Below are 22846 nucleotides of genomic sequence, written 5' to 3'. Positions count from 1 at the left end.
AGTCAACTAACTTATCACGATGATAAGAGACACAATGGTACATGAGTAAGTACTCCTAATAGCAGTTTTTACAGTAATGTTGTTTAGTTTGCTGCTGTCAGCTCTTATTTTATTATGATAATCTGCTTCCAACTGTTTTAAATCAAGTCAGAGTGGCAGTAAACCTGAACCGGACTTTATTGGCGTGTTATGAAATCCTGTCATTCGGTGTTAATGATTCATTTGTTCAACAGTGCATATTGGTTCACTTCTCATCTGTTGTGATCAGTGCAGTTGGCCTAATTTCTGTGTCATTCATGTCCATGTCATTCATTTGTCCTCATTTCGTTCCCCTCTGTTCCGCCGTGTGCCGTTTAACGTCAGGATCAGGTGTACAATGTCGTGTCACATCATGTTCACACTGCCAACCTTTCCCCAGGGTTTCTGCACCTAATGACTGTCAAAACAAAATATCCATGGACCTCTTCCTGCATTTCTCACTCATACCAGCAGTAAGTCATGCATTCATTTAACTTGCAGGATGCACATTGAAACATAACAAGATGATTCATAAGATGCCAGAATTTCAAGAAAAGCAGCCTCTACTGTAAAAAGTAGAGTAACTGAAGGGGCAACTCTTGAGAATCAGAATCAGAATCAGAATCAGCTTTAATGACCAAGTATGTGCACATACAGGAAATTTGACTCCGGTAGCTTTACTCTCTTGTACATAACACACAAACTTAAATAAGTGAAGAAAATTAAAAATAAAAATAAGATAAAATAAACTAAATCTCAATCTATACACATAAAAATATAGAATAAGAGCAGATATATACAACGAGCCAGGGTTTTGTACAGTGACTATATACAGTAGTGCAGTTATTGTTTATTGTTCATGTGGATGGACTCACACTCTGTGACTGCTCAGAGTTCAACAGAGCAACAGCCCGGGGGAAGAAACTGTCCAGAGAATGAGAATTGTTGAAACAGTGTAAAATATGTGGTAATTTAACGATCATCCTCAAGGATGTAGTTTGTGGTGCTGGGCTGAATCAAACTGACTCAAACAGAAATGCCAGAATAATAGAAACAATGCAATTCAATATTACTACAAACCGTATCCTCCAAATGAAAACACAGTTGAATCAACCGCTCTCTCAGTTCTTTGAAACCAATGTTTGGTAACATAAGAAGGGCTGACTCGAATCCATTCTTTTTCACTAGTGTATCTTAGAACGTATCTAAGGAAGTGTATATTGCTTTTTTCCCCACACACTGATACACCAAGAGCAGCATTTAAGGTGAAGTGCTGGCCTGACTACTAGAGGACTTAGGGGGTTCCGGGTTCCTGAGGGTCAAACATGGAAGATGATAAGAGCTTTGTTCTTCCTCCTGTGACAGAGCCCGTCAGTTTGAGGGCCGCCAAAGAAAGACAGGTACAGGGTAGTACAGGGTGGAGTCCTCCTTCCAGAAAAGATAATCCAGGACGCCACATTAACAGGTGTAGCAGTGTGAATGACAATGACAACACAGGCAGTAAAGACATTCAGTGCTACAGCAACTGTAACTTCTGTAAATAAGGCTTCCTTTGATAAAGGAGATCCATTAACTTGGGGCGTCACCCTGCCACCACCACTATCAGGCTACTTCCGCTTTCACACAGTTGCAACAAAGCAAAGCAAACATTGTTCCAGGGTGTTTCTTTGTGTATAATGCATCAATATCTCGTCGACCAGGTGTTGATTGCAGGGGTGCTGTCATTCCTCCAGAAAAGACAGCAGGCGCTGGCCATCGACCGCAGACTGCCCTACCTGAGGGGACGTTTTGGTATTGTGGTGTAAGTCAACAGCAACAATAATGTCAAGGAAAACTTTTATACCAAAACATGAAGTCTCTATATGACAATTAAATCAGTAAGACCTTGCCTTTCTTTAACATTTTTGGATGACCTAGATGACTGAGGAACCTTCACAGACAGCTTCAAGATTACTTTTCCCACATCTCTGCTTGTAATTAATGTGTATATGTATGTTTTCCTGTCATTGTCCCCAGGCCTTTAGATACTATAGGCAGCCTCAGTAATCGTTGGTCCTACGGCTTTGCATTCGGTGCCGTGTCTAGTAGCGTCTTGCTGCTCTTCTCTGAACGTTACATCCCCTTCACTGTCCCACCCTGGGCCAGAGGTACGCTGTCACCCTCCTTACACCTTTACCATTCATATATGATAAATAAACATGTTGACTTATGCAGTGTTCTCGGACTCTTACCCTCAGCTATCGTGTACCTGGTTGGGGCTTTAGAGGTGGGCCTGGTGTATTTCCCTTTCTTCGCCTGTCTGTCCACACCATTCCGAATAGCCGGGGGAGTGCTGGGAATACTTTATTCCGTGTCCTGGTAAACATTCATTCAGATTATATGTGGACCAGTTTTTATGTTTTACAACACTGTACGAACAAGCAACAGTGAAAACAATAGTTCTAATGTGATGGCCTCTTCACCAAAGGAAACAAAAAACAAGTGGATGGAAATTTGAAATGGTTTTGGATGATCCAATTTTAACACGTTAAATGCCTGTGCTTATTTATAGGATCATCATTCAAGTCTGGGATACAGTCACTTGTCCCAATGGTGAGGTACGAAACACATCAGCATGAAATCCAAACTCATCCTGATGTGACTTTTGCGGTGTTGTTAGCACCAAGCATCCAGCACACGTTCCTCACCTCTGGATTTCAGATCAAACCAGTGAATTAGTCCCTGCAGGACATGTTGTTATGAAGTTTGCGTTTGTTTAAGGCGAACAACACATTGATGATACTTTACTGATTGATGCATAACTCCATGTTTCCATGCGTCTATGAAGATTTTGGGTAAATACCAGAAGATCATTGTCCAGTGGCCCAGCATCGTCTCCCTCATCTTCCTCCTGTGCCGATTTATCTACGTGCTGGTTAAAGCTATTCGGAGACCAGAGGTCAGTGGCTTTCAATGATGATGATGCTTGCTCTATATTATTCTAGCGCTGTCTTTTTGACTTTAACATCTGCACGTCAAACTATCAGGTTTGACTGCTACGCAATCAAAGAACTTTTTTTTAGTTTTAAATGACTGATCAACAGCTGTAATTCTATAGTATAATTATGCTTAATCTGCTGCCAGGACCCTGATGAGCTGACTGAGCAGCACCAGGTGCAACATGTTAAGAGGCTGCTGAGGAAAACCCCTGAAGAATGGTAGAAATACACTCTTATGCACATTACTTTACATGGTCGCAAAGATAATGGTGAAAAAAATCCTAGATTATTGCACTTTTAGTGCATTTTTCCTTTCAAACTGTCAACATTTGTCCTTAATTTCACTATAATATATAAATCATCATTGGATATTAAGGTTTAATGAACAAGATTCATATTTGCAGTTGGTTTTAGACAGCTAATCCATCAAAGGGAAAGTTATATTTGTCACATTTTAGCACTGCTGTGTGGTACTGACATTCAGTCTGATGTGTTCAGGTGCTGCTGGTAGATTCCGCAGTCAAAGATTTGAGAGTCAGCTGTCGTAGTAGTCACAGTATAACTGCTCTTAAATAGGATGATACTCATACCCAGAATACACGCACAGCGTTTTTGACCTGCCTGTCTATGTTGCAGCAAGCCTCTCAGCTGGTTCCAGAGACGAATGTACAAGTGGGACCCCTACTTCAAGTTTCCCAACAGGATCATTGGGACTGCCATCATATCACTTATTGGTCTATATACGGTAAAGAATGAACTGTTTAACATTTTAACCGTGTGAAATTAAATGTCCATTTACTTTGTTTTGTAGGGTGTGTACATCCTCTCTTGGCACTGCTGCATTTATTTGTCTTTCTGGCGTTCCCCTAGATGACCCTAGCGGACTACACTCTCAGTGACGCTGCTTTTGACCAAGTCACCAAGTGGAAGAATACTCTGCAACACCTGGTTAACTCTTGTAACCAAACCGAAGCTCTGGGAGTCATGATACCACAGCTGGAAGAATTCATCGACGTGGCCAGGAGTGAGTTGTTTTACATGTTATCACCAGAACGATCCTCTTTTCAGTCACCAAGGAACTGAATTAGGCCTAAAACAAATATACTTTTGTAAAATATCAGGAACACAGTATACAGGAAAATCACCACTTTCATAGGAAATAAAATAAGTGATGACTTTTTGTTTATTTAAGAGTCATGGCTAGCGACCACTATCTTTGCCAGTCTCAACTCTGTTGCCTACACCTTCCACATCTTGGCATGTTACAGGTAAGAGACCTAAAAATAAGCACAATAAATGTTCATGTACGATTTAGATGTTCAGAGTTAACATGACATCCCCTAGCAGTGAGGAGAGAAACAAATCTACATTTGCCTGCATTGTAATGAGACACATACTCTCTCCTTAGGAAACACTTGAAAAGACTGTGGAGAGGACAGAAGGGTTTTCTTCCTGAGAAGTTTCACAATCCTAAATCTGCTATCAGTGTTGTAAGTAACACACTCAAACCAGACATTATTATGATTCCAGGACAACTTGGTGCTAAAGATTCAGAATCATCATTTGATGTAAGGTTCAGGTCATGTGACAATGTATGACCTACTTAAGAATGTGGGGCGCATATCATAAGACATGTTGTAACTGGCTCACCAGTTAAAAATCACAAAATCTACAACAAGCAAGTGTCTATGTTTTCATCCCATTTGTGTTTCTCCTATATGACAGCATATACAGTGCCACTCAAAAGAAAAAAAATACAAACAAGTATTCTCGATTGATTCCACAGGCTTCCATTGCAAGATACTCTGGATGGCAAATAGCTTTCACACTGTGGGGTAAGCTTCGTCGTCAAAATAACATGAGTAGCTCATGCATGTACTGTATCTTTTAAAAATAAAAACAGCCACATCCTACATTAAGGTTTTAGGACTATTGCAAATACTTGAAGAGAATCATCAACTTTTAGTCATTTGGCGTGTTAATGGTGGCCATAAGGGTATTCTTATTGTTGCATGTGGACCCAGATTTCCACTCACATATTTCTTTGTTGTGGCACTAATGCGCCACCTACTGGCAGACTACGTGAACGCTCAGCAGTTGCTGTGTTGCTTCTTCACATTACAGATTTATATGATGTTCACCTGTTTTCACCTAAAGACCAAACATATACATGCTGTGTAAAATTCCTCCAACATCCACAATGTCACATTAGATCTTAGATTCCCACCAAAATCATACTGGTACTAATTCATTAGATTACTTGCCTGTGAAAGATTCAACAAATAGACCCGAAGGCCTGATATTGAGTCTTACATAAAGCCCATTTGTGTGGTTACAGTCAAAAAATGTTTATGTTTTTTATTTTTTAGGCTACATAATTGTCCATTTTGTCCACTTCCTGTTTGCTTTGCTGTTGGCCTATGGGCTGGTTCTACCTATACAGCACGGAAGAGTACTGACTATGCTCAGCAACCTGGGGATCATACTGTAAGGCTGCTTTCTATGTGTCTATGTGAGGGCGCATGAATGAACGCATACACTGATGGGTTCTTGTGTCTCTCAGGCTGACCATCGGCCTGGTGATCGCTTTGGTGATTGTCCAGATAGTTCTGGTTCAGATCTTTTTCCTTCAGGATAAAATGTCTCCCACAGATAAACAGAAACCTCTGGCTCTCAATAACAGGTGGGTGTATTCTAGGATCGCGAAGTGTGTACTCACATTACACTAAACAGAAAGTTGTGGTTGACAAAGGCTAAAACACTAATAGCATTTTATTATTAACTAGGGAATTGCCATAATTTCTTAAGAAACATTCACTTCCCCATTTGATGATTAATTCCATTGTTGAAAATAACTACTTCCCATCCATGTCCTCCCCAGGAAGGCGTTCCACTGCTTCAACTACTTCTTCTTTTTCTACAACGTGGTCATGGGGGTCAGCAACTGCATACTGAGGCTGCTGTCAAGCATCGTGGTGGGAACATGGCTGGTGTCCCGCATAGACCGAACTATCATGCAGAGAGGTTATGAACACATGGATGCAGGTGAGCTCAAATTCATCTGAAAACATTTCCAACAAAAATATACCTTCAGGGCATTAAAAAGTATAGCTCCCCGCCACAAAACATTGCTGCCATTACTCAGTTTTTTCTTCTTTTTAATATACCGTGATGACACAAAACAATTCAATCATTATTATTGCTTGTCATTTATGGGGGTTTGCTGGAGCTTTGTGGGTAGACGTTACCTACTTGCACTTGCATCTTCCAGGAGATGGCAGCACTTCCCTGAGTTTTTAGGGAAAGGTCAATTAGGAAGCAAATCTGAAAAAAAAATAACATAAAAAAAAATGCATTGGTATGATTTGGGAAGCAGGAAACAGCTTTGCCATCATTCCTCCTGGGCAGTAAAACATAAAAGTTAAATTGTTCAATATTTTTGTCCGGGACCAGCCAAAGAAATGTCATGTAACAAGCCACTGTTTATTGCTGTATAGTGTTTTGTGTGTTGTAGGCTGCATGTGAAAAGCTTTTGGTTGCAGCATACAATCAACATGCAGAATTCTGTTTTCATGAATTGTTCATCAAAGGCATACTCTTCTTGAAAGGCAATGCTCCTCCTTATAAATGTGGTGAGGATTTATCACTATTTGCTTTCCTTTATGTCTCAGGCTACAGCACATGGATTGGAATGATCTTTGCTGATCATTATCACAACAACCCAGTCATGGTATGTTTCTGCCAGCTGCTGGTCTCCAACACGATGGAGAGACAAAGTGCATCTGCATACTCCACATTCAGCAACCCTCTACCAGGTCAGTACCTCTACCATGAAGAATCACCTATCATCACTGATTTGTTGTGTCTGCTAATCTCTCTACTCGTTTTTCTAGAACCCACTGGGAACAGCCAGGCCAGGAGGCGCTGGACATTGCTTTACACTTTACTGAGAAACCCTCATCTCATCCTGCTCAGAAAGCACCACCTCTCTGCATCTTCTTTATCACCCACATCTCCATTTCCTCAGTCAGAGACAGTGACCCGGGCGTGGCTCATGGCATCGCAAAGGCAGATCCGCCAAGCAGTGTCACAGTCACTACCAGAGATCACAGTCACACCAGCAGGAGACTAATAAAAATGCATTAATTCTGGTTTGCTCAAAATGCTAGACTCGAAAATGAATGGTGTTGCCTTTTGATGGCTCTCTATCAAAGAAGAAGAACTGCAAGGTTTTCGCCTCATCAGAATTGTTGGCAACTGCATCACTGAGACTGATGTTATTCATCTCCATATTCTCTTTGAGGACAGCATTCACATCTGACTGACAAGATCTAATGTGTTGTGAGCACTTATTAGTCTGTCGGCTTAAAATGTCATAAATAAAAAAAGTCCAGAGTAATTTACCTATTTTGGGTGTTATCTAATAAAGTTAGTATGACAATCTGTGCAGTTTGAGGGGTTTCATAGCTGTGTTGTAGATATGTTTTTATTTACCCTTGGCTGGAGCGTTCTGACATCAACTCATGTCTGCTAGGCATCTGCATTAAGAGCACTTTTGTTTTTTGTTTTTTAATTAAAAATCATGTGAACTAACCTATACAGGTATTCTGCTTTTTATTTAAGGTTTATGTTATGAAGTCTAACGGGTTCCAAACATTTAAATGGACAATGCTGTGTATGCTTCTGTTGTTGTTGTTTTTATGAATTTGTATATAACTGGAAGTAAAGGCAGAACTTCACAAATATAACTGCTGGTAAAGACTAAGAAATAACTATGTGGATTGTTTACTAAAAGTTTCTGGTTAGGTGTGGTAATTGTAAATCCACTAAACGATGCATTATACTTTGAATGATTAGTAAAAATTACGACACACAGCAACATGTATCTGACGGTTATTTATCAATGTTTATTTTTATTATTGTACTAACTAGCTGGTTACCTACAAGAGGTGCTAATTAAACGTGTTTTAGAAAAAAATAAGTTCAAAATAACACTACGGTGCTCAATTCCGGACGAGATTACTAACGAACAGGAAGTACTGTATTGAATGTGAACTTGTGAGCGTGAGCATGCGCGTGACTTCAGCGTTGGGAGAAGCCGTTTAATAGCGTCTAAGCTAGATTCTTAAAACTACACAGGTAATTTTAACCTTTAAAACATCTTTATATTTCGTTTCATTTGAAGTAACCTGACTGCACAGTGCGCACAGCATTGGCTAGTTTACGAAGGGTCGATTGTGGGCCGAAATAGCACGTTTTATTTCTCCACTAGCTGCAAGCCACCATGAGCCAACTGTTAGCCGTTAGCCAACTTTTACATGTGGATTTCGACACATGCTTCTCGCAGTCGTTGGTTCGTTGGTACCTAAATTCGTGTTAATTTGTTGTTTGAGAGTCTGAAAACTTAAGGCAGACATTGCTCTGACTGCTAACCTAACTTGAAGTCGAATGTAGGAATGTTCTGTTGATTAAATGTTGCTCTCCTTTTAAATGTTTGCTTTACCAAATCGGACGCGGGTGTTTATTTTCGCCTTAAAATGTAGTCACGATACATCAAGATATCAAGATATATCACCAGTAGCTTGCATTGTGCGAAAATTCTACAAAACACATTTTTGAATGAATTCAAAGCATTTTATTGTTCGTCATGATGTGTTTGCCTTTTGGCGTCCTGAAGGTTAAAATCTGAGGAATCGTTGCTCTAATGGACTGACAATATACTAGATTAACAAAATACAGTGACAACTAAACAAAAACGCAGTGCTCTGGGACAAAACATTCAGGAGGACAACACGTACAACATATTTTGATTGCTCAAGCTGCCTACCCTCTTGGATATTTCTCTTAAATTTTATCACTATTGTTTGTTTGTTTCTGTGTCAGTCTTTGTTTACCAAGATGCCAGACACAGAGTCCATAAAGAAAATGTTGAGAGCTGTACTCCAGTCCAGCAAGGGTGGCGTGTCTATTAACAGCCTCCAGTCAGACTATGAGTCATTGTGCGGAGAGAGTATCCCGCTAAAGAAGCTTGGTTTCGCAAAGTTGGAGGACTACCTTAGAACCATTCCTTCTGTGGTGTGCTTAGAGTTCTGCAAGGGTGAGGTAAGTACTATAGCTGTATTGTTGGCTTTATGGCTCTTGTCTCACCTTTTAGGTATTTGATTCAGTCTGACTTGGTGTGGTTAGAAATTATATTTTTGGTTCTCGGTTTTGCTAAAGTGTTCTAATGTTTACATATTAATTTATTTCTGTACTAATAAAATTTTGTTCCCTAGTTGAAATGCTTTGCTGCAGTGTGTAAAGAGACGGCCCACATTGCTGAGCTGGTTGCCAAGCAGAAGAGCTCCAAGAAGGCTGGTCCCTCCCAAGTCGTCAACTGCAAGATGAGATTTAAACCATCCAACCCCTACATGCTCAGTAGTATGAGACACATGTTCTTTGGAACAGCTTTCTCTCTTAAATCACAGCTTGATCCCTGCCAAGACCTTTTGTTATGTCCAGTGTTTTTTTTCTTCACTTCAATCTGATCTATTGTCATGTTCTGTGCCTTCAGTGAGGCCAAGATCCTGTCTCCGCCAACCCTCAGCTGGTAGTACCAACTCTCCAGCCAATTGTTCTTGGATCCATGGTGGACAGAGAGGCTTCAGTGCCTCAGGAGACTACAGGTAGTCGATATCAGCATTGTTTGTCGAGAAACGACAAATATATCCCCAAAAAACAGGCCATCAGAAAACCTTAGTGTGGTGACGGTATTGACATTTTCTGCAATTCTGGTTTGGGAGATTTTTCTTGTTTTAACTGGATTCTTAAAAAAAAAAATTTATGTGTTTTCCCAAATATCAGGCAGTTGGATCAGAAGTTAAGCTTCATCACCCCTGTTGAACACAGAGTACCTGCTTCTCAACCAGCCGCGAAGCAGAATTGCAACAGGTGGGCAACACATGTGGACAAAAATAGAGAAAGTTGTCTTAATGACCTGGTCTTTCTGTAATGTCAGGCAATCATAAAGATAGAAACAAAAAAAATGTATATGAATGACAGTTTTCATGAAAAGAACACTATGCATAAATCTTACTATGCCATCAGCAGGAGAGCGATGGGCGTGGCGAACCACAGGGACCCCACAGGTACATGGGAACTTCTTCATTGTTTTTTCATGAGTTAATTTCATTTCAGTCTGAATATAATTCTGGTTATAAAAATAAGAGTATTAAAGATACTGAAGAAATCTGCAGTTAATTCCAAGCCAGGATCCTTAATACTGGGAATCTGGTTGCGCTGAATCACATATTGAACTACTAATATACATCTGCATAGTTGCCGTAAATAGACCTACATTAACATGAGCGAAGGTCAGTCAGTATCTCATAGAACTGTGGCTTTTTGTCAACTGAAAGCCTTGAAATGATGCAGGGTCGCAGTAAGCAAAGAGATTAATCAAGCTTTCTATATATAAGTTGTATGCAATTAATGTGGGGAGTAAGTAAAATTAATTTTTCACATTTCTAGTTCAAACGACATAAAAGTGCTTCACAATAAAGAACAAATGCAAAACAAAGTAGAGACACATTATTGAAATAACGTTGAGTAAAAACAAACAAAACGACTATAATTAGAATTATAGACCCACATAATGGACCTATAATAATATTTCCTGAAATGAATCAAAAGACACAGTTGAGGTGTATTACACAGGTCACTGGCAAAGTAATATTAGATTGTGTATTATGTGACAACACCACCAACACAAAACAAAATAGTTGAAATATGTAAACCAGATTAACTAACAACTGGTTAAATATCAGTGATGAGATTGATCTCTGATCTCAGGGTTATTGATCAATGCTTCTTCTTTTGCACATTCTTTCAGAATTTCCTCCTGAGCAAGAGTCCAGACCCAGTCAATCCCAGGTACAAAAAGTCTTTAGTCCTTTGTGATACATTTTGTCAATATTACTTTCCTATTAATAAGTCACAGCTGTTTGAGATTATTTCAGCAAATAAATTCACATTGTCAGACCAGGTACATGGCAAGACAGCATAAATGATCAAACATGTTAAATCTCTCTATACAGTTTAATACATATGATGTGGGGCTGGTTCAGAACAGAATGTCTCAGCTCCTGAAGAAGTACTGCAATGGTCTGTGGATGTCAAAACTGTCAGACGTCTACAGTAATATGTACAATCAGAAGCTACATCCTCAGGTTCTCAAAGACATGGAAAAGTGGACACACATCTGTATGGTAAGTCCAGAGCCTTTATGTGTAAAAACATGTCTCTGTGCCTTTTAACTTAATCTACAAACTGCGTATATTTCAGTTCATTAAATTAGTTAGTTATTATTTTCACTTATTTTACGGAACAGGTACTGCAATCCCTTTTGAGTTGATTTCAGTATCTGGTCATTTAGGAAAAATATATTATTATTTGAATATGTCACTAACAAAAACTGTTTTTGTAATTTAGTGGGTATGTTTAACAACTTACTTTCCAATATATCTTTCACACATCTGGATTCGACAGGTGGAGCAACCTACCATCACCAACCGAGCTGACCGACTCATCTATCCTCCTTTGACTCCAAGGCCCACTACAGTCCCTTTAAAAAGCACTGTCAACTCCTGTCCAGCATCACCCACCAATATAAGCACTGTCACTGCTCCCATTTCTTCATTTCCCTCAGCACTTGAACTCTCTAAACCTGCCCTCCCATCTCCTGTTCTTAAACCGAAAACTTCTCCAAAAAGCCTCTTGTCTAAGCCCACCTTCCTTTTTCCTCCACAACCTGGCGCCTCTCCAGGCAATGTGCCGTCATCAGTCAAATTACGAAGCCATGCCAACAACCCAGCTGTTGCTCCCCAACTTCTCTCACCTGTCCATCTTGCAGTCAGTGCCAATAGTGGATGTAAAGATGATCACAATTTACCTACAGCTATAATAAACCATGACCAATACACCAAGCCCTTAGCCCCCACACAGCTTTCCCTCGCATCAGCCAACCCTTCTTCAGTAGCTTCCTCCCTCCAACCTGACCGTGACATTTTACCCCTTTTGAAGGTCACATCCTCCCAGCCTTCCCGTCCTGCACCCTGTCCTCCATCTTCTGCTGTTGTTGTGACAGCTGAGGTGCGTCAGAGGATAAAGGAGCTTTTGTCAAAGTACAGTCATGGTCTGTGGGCCCATGCTTTGCCTAGACTTTTTATGGACACATACAAGACACCATTCCCCCAGTATGTTTTGGACAACTTGTCTCTTTTGCTTGATATATGCAATGTGGAGTACCCGTTGCCACATGACAAGCAGAAGGTAAGATTATGGTGCAGACAATATAATGCAATAACACAGTTTTTTAAAACATAAGTGATAAGATATGACTGGTAACATTTAATCATTTTTTTAAAAATCTGTTTTAAAAGTAACTTCAAGGGATGTTTTATTACCCTTATGGTGAGTGAAAAATGCAAATGTGTGTTGTTATTGAACCAATTTAAAACTGACGAACACTGTCCACAATGTTCTTGTTCAGGCTTCGCTGTTGCAATTTATCCAGCTGCTTGAGCTGACCAGCTGGGTTAACACAGACTGTAAATGAAAATAACTTTTGTGGAGAGAACCATCTGGCAGGGCTTTGGAAGTGGGACTTATCTTTATAAAGACCGGTTTCTTTATCCATTTCTGCTCATTTGTTTCTGCTTGCTTCTGGACGTTTTGGCAGTTTTGCTACATGCTACATGACGTATTACTGCTATACACAGGGTGAAACAGGGTGTACTTAGACCACTCTTCAGATTCTGCTTGCTTTGCACAGCATTACTGCTGCTTTTATCGCTTCCCGATTTCCTAAACTACGGTGGGCAGAGATCATAACAGCTTGTGCAGTGTTAATTCCGCAATAAAAAGGAATGTGTGTTAACGTGTAATAATGACTTGCTTTTGAAAGTAGTATGTATTTGTTGGTGATGTTACGTTTCTGTGGTTAGGCCATCCTGTATAACTCCAGCAGAGCAGACATGATACCCACAGACAGCCAAGAAAGCCAGCAGTGCGAAAGCTATCCCCTCCCTTCTGGTCTGGAAGTCCTGGGTCCTGTGGTTCCTCCCTGTCTGGTTCTTCCCTCAGAGCAGTACCCCTCAGTACTGGTTACTGAGGCCAAGAGCAGCAATGCTGTGACTATAAGGTAGGACACACATTTTTCATGCGGACCTTAATATGCACTAAACTGTTGCTGAATTCAAACACATTATCATTTTTAATATAGGTACATGGAACTGAAAACTGGCTAATAAAAAACACTTTCAAGAACAATTTGCAACTTACAAATAAATGTTTTGTTGCAAAATATTTGCTCTTGCTATGTGAGTGATGTTGCTGACTTAAATCACTTTAAGTGTAGCACCCTTGTTTAAACAAAATCAGTAAGAGGGTCATTTGGTTCTAAAATAATCTAATATGAAAAACATGTCAACACCAACTTCGCTCAGGTCTGAGTGGTGACTTTTGCCTCTCTGCTTGAACACATGTACCCACAACATGAGTAACAGCAATTTTATTGAAACAGTAGTGAATTAGACTGACTTGATTGTTTTACTTGATCTAAAACTGAAAATTGCCACTCAGTATTTTATTATTGTGCCAAAGTATAATGTATCACCTACCAACTAATATTCCAGCTTGTATTATGTTACATAGACTTCTCCTTTTCATTATTTGTACACAACACTGTCTTGCATTGTTAAAGAATAATTTTCAGTATCAACAACGTAAATATAAACTATGAGCAACCACATCAGTTCCTAATGCATCTTCTGTATTATTTTTCTTCTCAGTTGTGTAAAAGCAGTATTCAGGTTGCTTCTTGGGAACATGCTGCATAGTTTTAAAATGTCTCTGCTCAGGTATGTAGGTGAGAACTACTCCAATGCCCAGGAAGCCATGGAAGAAGTCATGCATTCCTTCTACAGTCAAAGCTCTACACAGCATCCTCTGACTAACCCCACTGTGGGTCAGCTGGTAGCAGTCAGAGGGGAGGAAGGAGAAGAGCTCGCCAGAGCACAGGTCATGGAGATCATTGCCCCTGGGAAGATCAAAGTTAGTTGTACTTAATTGTGAGATTGTTTATTTATTTTAAGACTGTTTCTTAATACATTTAACTGCAACACTAAAAGCTTCAGTTAAAAGGCAAAAACAATTCAATATGTGGGAATACCTGTTTTTAGCACTTTAGCACAAAATTAATGTAAATCAGAGTGTAAACTTTGGAGGACTCTGTCTCCGGCCTGGAACAGAACAGTCAGTACTGTAACTAAAGGCCTTTTTTCTGTCCGTCAGGTTTACTATGTGGACTATGGCTTCTCTGTGGAGACCAGTGGGAGTAATCTGCTGGAGCTCCACCAGGATTTCCTCGCTCTGCCCTTTCAAGCCACAAATGTCAGAGTCGCAGGTACATAGAAGTTTAGGAAATTACTTGTTTTACATGTAACTAATATGGATGAATAAAAGGGCTCGAAGTGCACTCTCTCAGTCTTAATTTGGTTTGAGTATTTATATCCAATGTGAAGGGAAGGTTAAGGAATTACAGCTCTTTCTGGATGAATTCTGAAGTGCAGTAATACGCTATCTGATCAACTTTAGCCAAGTGAAGCAAAAATGATTTCACCGTGCTTCACAGTGCAGATGGAGAATCGCCCCAAAACATACTGTGAAAGCCACCCAGGACTTTTTGAATTCTGTAAAGAATTTGAATATTTCATGGTCAAATCAGTCAATCACAACCCAAACAAGTATGCATTTCACTTGCTGAATACAAAACTAAAGACAAAAGCTGTGAGCAAAAAAAAACAACTGAAGAGAGCTGCAGTGAAGGCCTGGCAAAGCATCACACTTGCATTTGCATCTTCATTGTTGCATTTTAAATCTACAGTGATGATCACGAATAGTCTGTCATTGTCTAAATATTTCCAGTCCTGACTGTACCAATCAGTCTTCATTTTTTTGCATCTTGCTTTGTCCTTCTGTTAGGACTGGAGGGATTCAGCTTGCATCCATTGCTCCTATCCTCCCTGGAAAAATTGGCAGTTGGAAAGATCCTGCTGATGGAAACGTTGGAGCCGTGTCAACAGAATGAGATTCCTGCAGCTGTCCTTTATGATACATCTCAGGATGATGATGTCAACATAAACTCCGCCTGCCTAAAGGCTCTGCAGGACAAGACCATGAACAACCCTCTGACTGTACGTTTACATGGGGCTAAGGAGGAGCCAATTTTTAATGCATTATTAAATATCAGTAAGAGTGTCTGTGGTCGATATCAGAACTCGGCTTTACCACTGAGTGGTGCTATTGTACCATTCTCTTATTGGTCTTTCTTGTGCTGCAGTAGCTGTGTGCGTTTCATTCAATTGAAATCAAAGCAGAAATATGTCAGTTATGTTTCATACATTTCCCTAGCATTTTCTAACATTTTCTCTCTCTTGTCTGTAGGTAAATGTTATCTATCGAGATGTGTGTGTCACAAATGTATGTGCGGATGGAATCATATACTGCCTGCTGCCCTCTAGAGGAACTGCGCGACTGAACAAGTTACTGGAAGAAACGGATGCATATTTCATCTCACAGGTAGACCTCAGAGTACATGAATATCTCCATTAATCCTTGTATTTAGGTTAGAGGAAAACAAGGCGAGTGAGCTTTGGTGTGGGTTAAAATGGACATGGTGTCCCTTGTATGTGCTGTAGAACTATACAGTTGTATTTCCTTGTCATTTTAAGTGGTTTGTAAACTTTAAATTCTGGCCTGGAGTTGTGCGTTTCCTGTAGAGCTCTATACTACATCTGTTGTCGTGGTCTCATCAGCCTGCCCAGTCTTCATGGAATCCTGCAGTTCTCCACTCCTACCTGAATGAACAATTCTCCAACCTGCCTATGATTCCTCTTACATTTTCAAACTGTCATGTAACATCATCAGTTTGTATCATAAGATTCCACATGTACGCTTTGGTCAGATATGTGTATCTATGACAGATGTATGTTTATCTTGCTGTTCTCTTCTCTCTTTGCTGTTCTCTTCTCTCTTTCTTCTGTCTGTACCCGGCTGGCCTTAGGCAGATGGGTCCCTCCATATGAGCTGGGTTCTGCTCGAGGTTTCTTCCTGTTAAAAGGGAGTTTTTCCTTGCCACCGTTGCCTTCAGGCTTGCTCTGGGGGTTTCAGGCCGGGTTTTTGTAAAGCGTCTTGAGACGATTTGTATTGTTATTGACGCTATATAAATAAAATTGAATTGAATTGAATTAAATTCTTGATAGTGAAGAATCACATTCTGGAAACTCAATTTGTTCCCTTGTGTAAAACATTACACAGGATTGACGACCACATTACTGATATTTAGGCTTAGGTTAGTATTTTTTAAATCTGTATCTAAAATAAGATCTAGATCTGCTGAGGCTGATGATCGAATGATGTGTCCTTGTGAATGGTCTCCATGATTTCTATCTTGCTGTCCACTGTCTTTTTTGGAAGCTTTCTGGAATCAGAGAAGCTTTTCATAATTGCATTGTTGGAATTTTTCCCACCAGATGACATCTGAGTCCCTGGTGTCCAGACCTTTCAGTGGCAAGTTCTGTCTAGCCCGCCACAAAGGAAAATGGGCCAGAGCAGAGGTAAAAACAGAAGCTTGATCCTGCATTTAAATAAAACATAATTCATTAAAATACTTGAATGACTGTGGATGTGAAAGGCACTGGGACTATATGGTTTTAAGTGTATTTCTCTGTCACTCACTTAAATTTTGCTTTTGTTTTCAGATTACCAACATGTATGGAAACAGAGTGATGGAGATTTCCTTTACTGACATGGGTGTCTCAACAACAGTGGAAGTCACAGATCTCCGGGAGATCCCCCCTCCTTTTCTCAAAGACTTCATCGTCATCCCACCACAGGTCAGTAGTTTGTGTGTGACTGTATGACTCGGTTTGGGAATAGATGCATCTTGGTCTCTCTGATGTGTCTGTACATAGTACTTAAAGTTTCAGTCAGTCATCTGTGATACTTTTCTCAAGAATGTGTGCTCTTCAGCAAACAAGTAAGGTAGGTCTCAGGGGACACTGCATAAAAGTGAGAATATGAAATTAAAGATTTCACACATGTAAACATGCATGAATGTGTGTCTCTTCAGGCTGTTAAATGTCGCCTGGCAGACGTCAAAGTTCCAGAGGGAGGCTGGAGCCCAGAGGCTGTTCTTTGGCTTAAGGAGGCTGTCCTGGGCTCTGGAGACTGTAAAATGAAGGTAACAGCTGCAGCAAAAACCGACCTGTCATTCATGTGTGATCCTTTGTCCCGTGTTTCCCACAGAGTTCCTTCTAAAATACAAACATGACAAACTATGCCAGGAAACTTTGATCATAAAGGCTTTATTGATCAAAGCACAGTGTTGGCACTGTGTCATATAGTTAGAGAGAATATGCTCTCCCAATTGTTCAGGGCTCACAAATAAAGCATTTTAAGAGAATTACCTGATAAACTGGACATGAAGGAGCCGAAACATTGTAATATTCACAAATAAAGCAAAATGTCATTGATCATCTTGTAACAGCAGTTTACTTCATGATTGGATATAAACTGTTGAACAGTTAATTCTCATATACACTCATACACGTGTGTAGGAGTAGTTGGCACGTGTAAAGACTTGACCAACTTCTGCAATATCCAAATCCTTATGGCCAGATAATTAGGTTAGAGCATCTCTGAAGAGGTAAGATTGGTGGTGTGTCCTTAGGCAGCAGTGGTGAGCCCCATTGTACATGTGATATCTTCCATAGTAAGTAACAAGTAACTGCTTTATGGTGCAACTGTGTAAAATAATCGCATTAACCTTAAGGTCTCAAACTTCGGATAAATTGTCTTTGTTTTCCACCTTACTTCATTCTTTTTAGATCTTGAAATTAGACCAGCATAAAGGGGACAAGTTGGTCTATATGTACCTGTTCATTGGTGTTGATGGTCAGGAGGTGCACAAGAGCGTCAGCCATCAACTAGCCCAGTCAGAGTTGTGGGAGAAACTTACAACTAAGAATATAACCAGCAGCAGCAGTGTGGATTCAGGTAATACAGCACACAAAAACATAATCCATTCTGAGACAGTTCCCATCAACAGCATTAAACTACTACTACTAGTATTTGGACAGTGAGAGTTCTTTTCTTTCGGAATTGAGCTGTGAATGTGAGGTTTAAGTGCATACTCTCAACTTTAGAGTGCGATTTATATGGAGCTGTGTTTTCCTAAATGTCCAGGTCTCACTGCTCTAGTTGAGGGGTTGTCTCTGAACAGCCTCTCCCCAAACCCCATTATCAAGGCCTCAACCCAGCCACAGCACAGAGCAGAAAAAGAGACAACTACTAAAACTGGGATGCAGCCGCTTCCAGTTCCTCCTCCACTGGAGCTCCCACAGGTTTGTGAATAGGGCCAAAAGATTATCTAGTATGTATCAGAGGTAGATGTGTGACATAATTACGATATGAATGTCATATTTTTCATCCTCTCCTTTCAGCCTGGTCAGACTATGGATGTGTTTGTGCCAGTGGCATGCCACCCAGGTTACTTCGTGCTGCAGCCATGGGAGGGCCTGCATAAGCTGGTGGTGTTGATGGGGGAGATGATCCTTTATTATAACCGGACGAACACAACCACGGACATCCACAAAGGAGGGGTCTATGCTGCCAAGATAGACAAGGAGTAAGTGACCAATAATATACCCCAAGAGTAAGCCTGATTTAGGAGATGCTTGGCTACTGCAAGGGGCATGCTGATCTATCAGACTCTTTCATCCATCACATATTGTGTTGTCATGTATCTACACTCAGTGATAATAACAAGCAACAAATGACATGTTAGTTAAACTTTATAGATGATCCACACAAGCTCCCCAAATGGTACATAAACAAAAGTATTTTGCCCTAATACATTTACACAAGACGGGAATACTATTTGGTAGTAACTCTCTAATTATTTCACTTCATATAATTGAACTGCTGTGTTGCGTATGGTTATGCTTAAATGATTTGTAAATGGAAGTATTGTGTTCAACAATGATCTTGTCAAAACAGCTGCAGTTATCTAGTTTGTGCTGTTCTTATAAATCAAATGTAAAAACAAGCAGCTGCCTGATGGTTGATGGCTTAACGGATGCCTGCCTCTACCTAGTTGGCACCGGGTGCAGGTGAAGGGGTTTCTGTCCAACGGACTGGTTTCTGTCTATGAGCTGGACCATGGTAAACATGAGCTGGTCCAGAGTAGCGTCATCCGGCCACTGATAGAGGAATTCAGACAGCTGCCCTTCCAGGCTATTACTGCACAACTGGCAGGTAAGTCAATCTAATTCTCAAGGTTTACTGGTTGGTATGTATCAACTTAATGCACAGTAATACGTCTGGATATCGCTACTGATATCCTGAATCAGTTAAATTCAGAAGGTCCTGATTGAATTACATTTAATATATCTTTATTTAGACGTGTCAAATTAAAAACAGTGTTGCCTAGGTATGAAAGATGTGTCCACAAAAATACTCACTAATAACGTCATTGGTTTTGGTAAATTCAGGCGCTTCTGCGATATTCTACTTCTAGTTGACACATCTTGCATATGGCTTTGCTTTTGTGAAGTGCTTCTGTTGTCATACTTTTCAATCCAAAATGCTGCCACACATGAGCTTTCAGACCTCACAGAGCTCTCAGGATTGTCGCTTCTGTCCTGTTTTGGTTCTTTATCACACATAGACTCTTATTGAACTGACTTGTGGGATTTATACTTAAAAATCAGTATTGGATCTTACAAATGAAGACTGATTTGAATCCAAAATGTTTATCTTTAAACCCAGTCCTGCAACGTAACTCTGTATTGTAGGATGCAGGTTATGTAATGAATTGATGTTTAAAATAGAGTTTAAAAACTAAACAGTTCATTAAGGTTTTTTCTCATTATTATTATTACTACTTCTATTACTATTAATGCTAATTCTGTAACTCATTAGATATTTTTTGCTGTATTAAAAAAATGGACATGATTTAGGGCAGTCACTAGATTGTTCTTGGCAATTTAATAATGCGTTACCCTAAAGTAGAATATGGTTGCACCTAAGTAATTATTAATCATTATTGGTTCATCTGCCATTTAGTTTCTCAATCATTTATCCCACTTGGATAACACGGCATAGAGCAGCTTGATACCCAAACACTGTTTTTCTGTTCATCATACAGGTGTGACACAGCACAGGTGGTCAGAGGAGGCCTCTGTGCTCTTCAGGAACCACGTGGAGAAGCGAGCGCTGGTAGCCCTGGTGGAGAGTGTGCAGGACATGTCAGAGGCTAAATGTGAGCTGTGGGAGCGCAGGTTAACAGTTTACCTGGTGGACACCACACTGGAGGATAGGGACCTCTGGGTTCACACCATCATGGCTGACATCGGTGGTGAACTGTCTTCAGCTGCCTAGGATGTGTCCACGAGGCTCGGTGGTAAACACACCAACAGCCAGACTCTTTGACTGGGTTTAATGGGTCACTCCTCCGTGACCCATTAAACCCGGGCTTTGAACCAACTCTTGTTATTTGATGGTTCTTTTCATTTCCTAAAAATGAAACTGAAAATTCACACTGAAGATGTTGCAATCATTATTATCGTTTTGAAACAAACCTAACTGGTTTTAATTCAGCAACACTTTCTGTTCCTTCAAGTTAAAATAAATGTGTGTAGCATGTTTTGCGTTATTTATGACTATTCCCCAATGGGTCTGGTTTGTTGTTTGCTGTGCTTTATATATTCAGTGCTTCAGGTGTTGTATTCTTTTTCTATTCATATTTGCACATACTATATTTTTGTTAGAAAAAAGTTGTTTCAAACGAGTAGCATGAGGAATATGTAATTTGTTCTTTGACTTGATGTTGATTACTTACAATATAAACTATGAAAACATAACATAGTTGGGCCAAAGTTCTTTCTATTTGATCTGCTATTTCAGGGCGATTTATTTCTTTTAAAGCAAAATCTCAGGTTTTTATCATTTACACTGAACATAGACTTGAAGTAGTTTTTCCTGTTCCACTGCATTTAGAACATGAATAGTTACTTCTGTATATTTATATTCTAGTTTATATTAAGATTTTACGACAAAACAGTTTGTACTATACATGTGTACTGAAAAAATGTGTTTTAGCTTTCTAAAACACATTCAAGTAATACAGTGAACACAGCCTTGAATTGCTCACTCTTGGCTTTAATTTGATGATGCTCAATATTGTAGGGAAGATATTGAAGTTGCAGCTCTTTAATATACAGTGCCGCTTAAAAGTATTGGCAACCTGCCACAATTTCTACATAAAAACAACTCGAAACATCAGCAGATGTAACAGCAACAAGTGGAACAGAAATATTGTGCTTTTGTGTTTCTTTAATAAGGAAAATTAATCATATGTACCAATTTGTGAGGCGCAAAAGCAAGTGCACCTTTAGGATTATAAATTCATTTCAAGGTCAAATTAAAGCCCATCTGTTCAGAAGTCTTTCCAGGTAATGTAGTGAGACTCGGGTGTTATTCAGGACCCGTTTTGTTTAAAAAAAAATTAATAAATAAAAATCCACTGTCAGACAGATTGTGAATAAATAGAGGAAATTTAAGACAACTTACCCTACACAGAAGTGGTCGACCAACAAATATCACTCCAAAAACAAGACGCATAATAGTCTGAGAGGTCACAAAGGAACCCAGGGTAACTTCTAAGCAACTTAAGGCCTCTCTGACATTGGCTAATGGCAAAGACACGGCCCTCCAAAATGAGCATTTCTGACCAACTCCAATTTTCTTAAAATCATGGGGACAAGCCAGAAGACTGTTAGGGGAAAGTGTTGTTGACAGATGAGACCAAAATAGAATTATTAATGAGACGATTATGTCTCAACTCTGCATTCCTGTCCATGAAACATGCTGTGGACAAACGAGACCAAAGAACAAATGTTTGGGTTAAACTGAGAGGTGTCATTTGGGCACAAAAGACAAAGCGTCCTGGTATCAGAACCTCATCCTGTCCATGAAACATGGAGGTAGTAATACACTATATTACCAAAAGTATTCGCTCACCTGCCTTTACTCATTCTATGAACTGAAGTGCCATCCCATTCCTAACTCATAGAATTCAATATGATGTCGGTCCACCTTTTGCAGCTATTACAGCTTCAACTCTTCTGGGAAGACTGTCCACAAGGTTGAGGAGAGTGTTTATAGGAATTTTTGACCATTCTTCCAAAAGCGCATTGGTGAGGTCACACACTGATGTTGGTCAAGAAGGCCTGGCTCTCAGTCTCCGCTCTAATTCATCCCAAAGGTGTTCTATCGGGTTCAGGTCAGGACTCTGTGCAGGCCAGTCAAGTTCATCCACACCAGACTCTGTCATCCACGTCTTTATGGACCTTGCTTTGTGCACTGGTGCACAGTCATGTTGGAAGAGGAAGGGGCCCGCTCCAAACTGTTCCCACAAGGTTGGGAGCATGGAATTGTCCAAAATGTTTTGGTATCCTGAAGCATTCAATGTTCCTTTCACTGGAACTAAGGGGCCAAGCCCAGCTCCTGAAAAACAACCCCATACCATAATTCCTCCTCCACCAAATTTCACAGTTGGCACAATGCAATCTGAAATGTACCGTTCTCCTGGCAACCTCCAAACCCAGACTCGTCCATCAGATTGCCAGATGGAAAAGCGTGATTCATCACTCCAGAGAACGCGTCTCCACTGCTCTAGAGGCCAGTGGCGCCGTGCTTTACACCATTGCATCCGACGCCTTGCATTGCACTTGGTGATGTGTGGCTTG

At 40.1% G+C, this 22846-nt stretch overlaps 2 protein-coding genes across 2 annotated transcripts; both read left to right on the top strand.

Annotated features, from left to right (window-relative positions):
* Positions 1-34: 34 nt before the first annotated feature.
* On the top strand, positions 35-7515 carry stra6l (STRA6-like; the record flags this gene model as incomplete). The annotated part of the gene is made up of 18 exons (XM_084554197.1): positions 35-45; positions 419-491; positions 1719-1819; positions 2035-2165; positions 2256-2376; positions 2570-2615; positions 2846-2956; positions 3142-3215; positions 3633-3741; positions 3867-4020; positions 4189-4264; positions 4405-4486; positions 4783-4831; positions 5366-5483; positions 5560-5679; positions 5878-6041; positions 6668-6811; positions 6890-7515. 18 exons carry the CDS (start codon positions 35-37, stop codon positions 7126-7128), a joined length of 1923 nt encoding a protein of 640 aa, XP_084410323.1. The 3' UTR covers positions 7129-7515.
* A 561-nt stretch (positions 7516-8076) lies between these two features.
* On the top strand, positions 8077-20975 carry tdrd7a (tudor domain containing 7 a). Its single transcript, XM_084568387.1, has 22 exons — positions 8077-8135; positions 8880-9098; positions 9272-9416; positions 9550-9661; positions 9840-9926; positions 10086-10123; positions 10867-10907; positions 11072-11242; positions 11523-12305; positions 12980-13176; positions 13895-14087; positions 14328-14439; positions 15018-15229; positions 15480-15614; positions 16568-16651; positions 16796-16930; positions 17167-17277; positions 17924-18092; positions 18282-18439; positions 18539-18723; positions 19192-19352; positions 20245-20975. Exons 2-22 carry the CDS (start codon positions 8895-8897, stop codon positions 20475-20477), a joined length of 3666 nt encoding a protein of 1221 aa, XP_084424513.1. The 5' UTR covers positions 8077-8135; positions 8880-8894; the 3' UTR covers positions 20478-20975.
* Positions 20976-22846: the final 1871 nt, after the last annotated feature.

Source organism: Chelon labrosus (genome assembly GCF_963514085.1).
Source record: "Chelon labrosus genome assembly, chromosome: 2".
Classification (NCBI taxonomy): Eukaryota; Metazoa; Chordata; class Actinopteri; order Mugiliformes; family Mugilidae; genus Chelon; species Chelon labrosus.
This window is presented reverse-complemented; position numbering and strand designations above follow the sequence as displayed.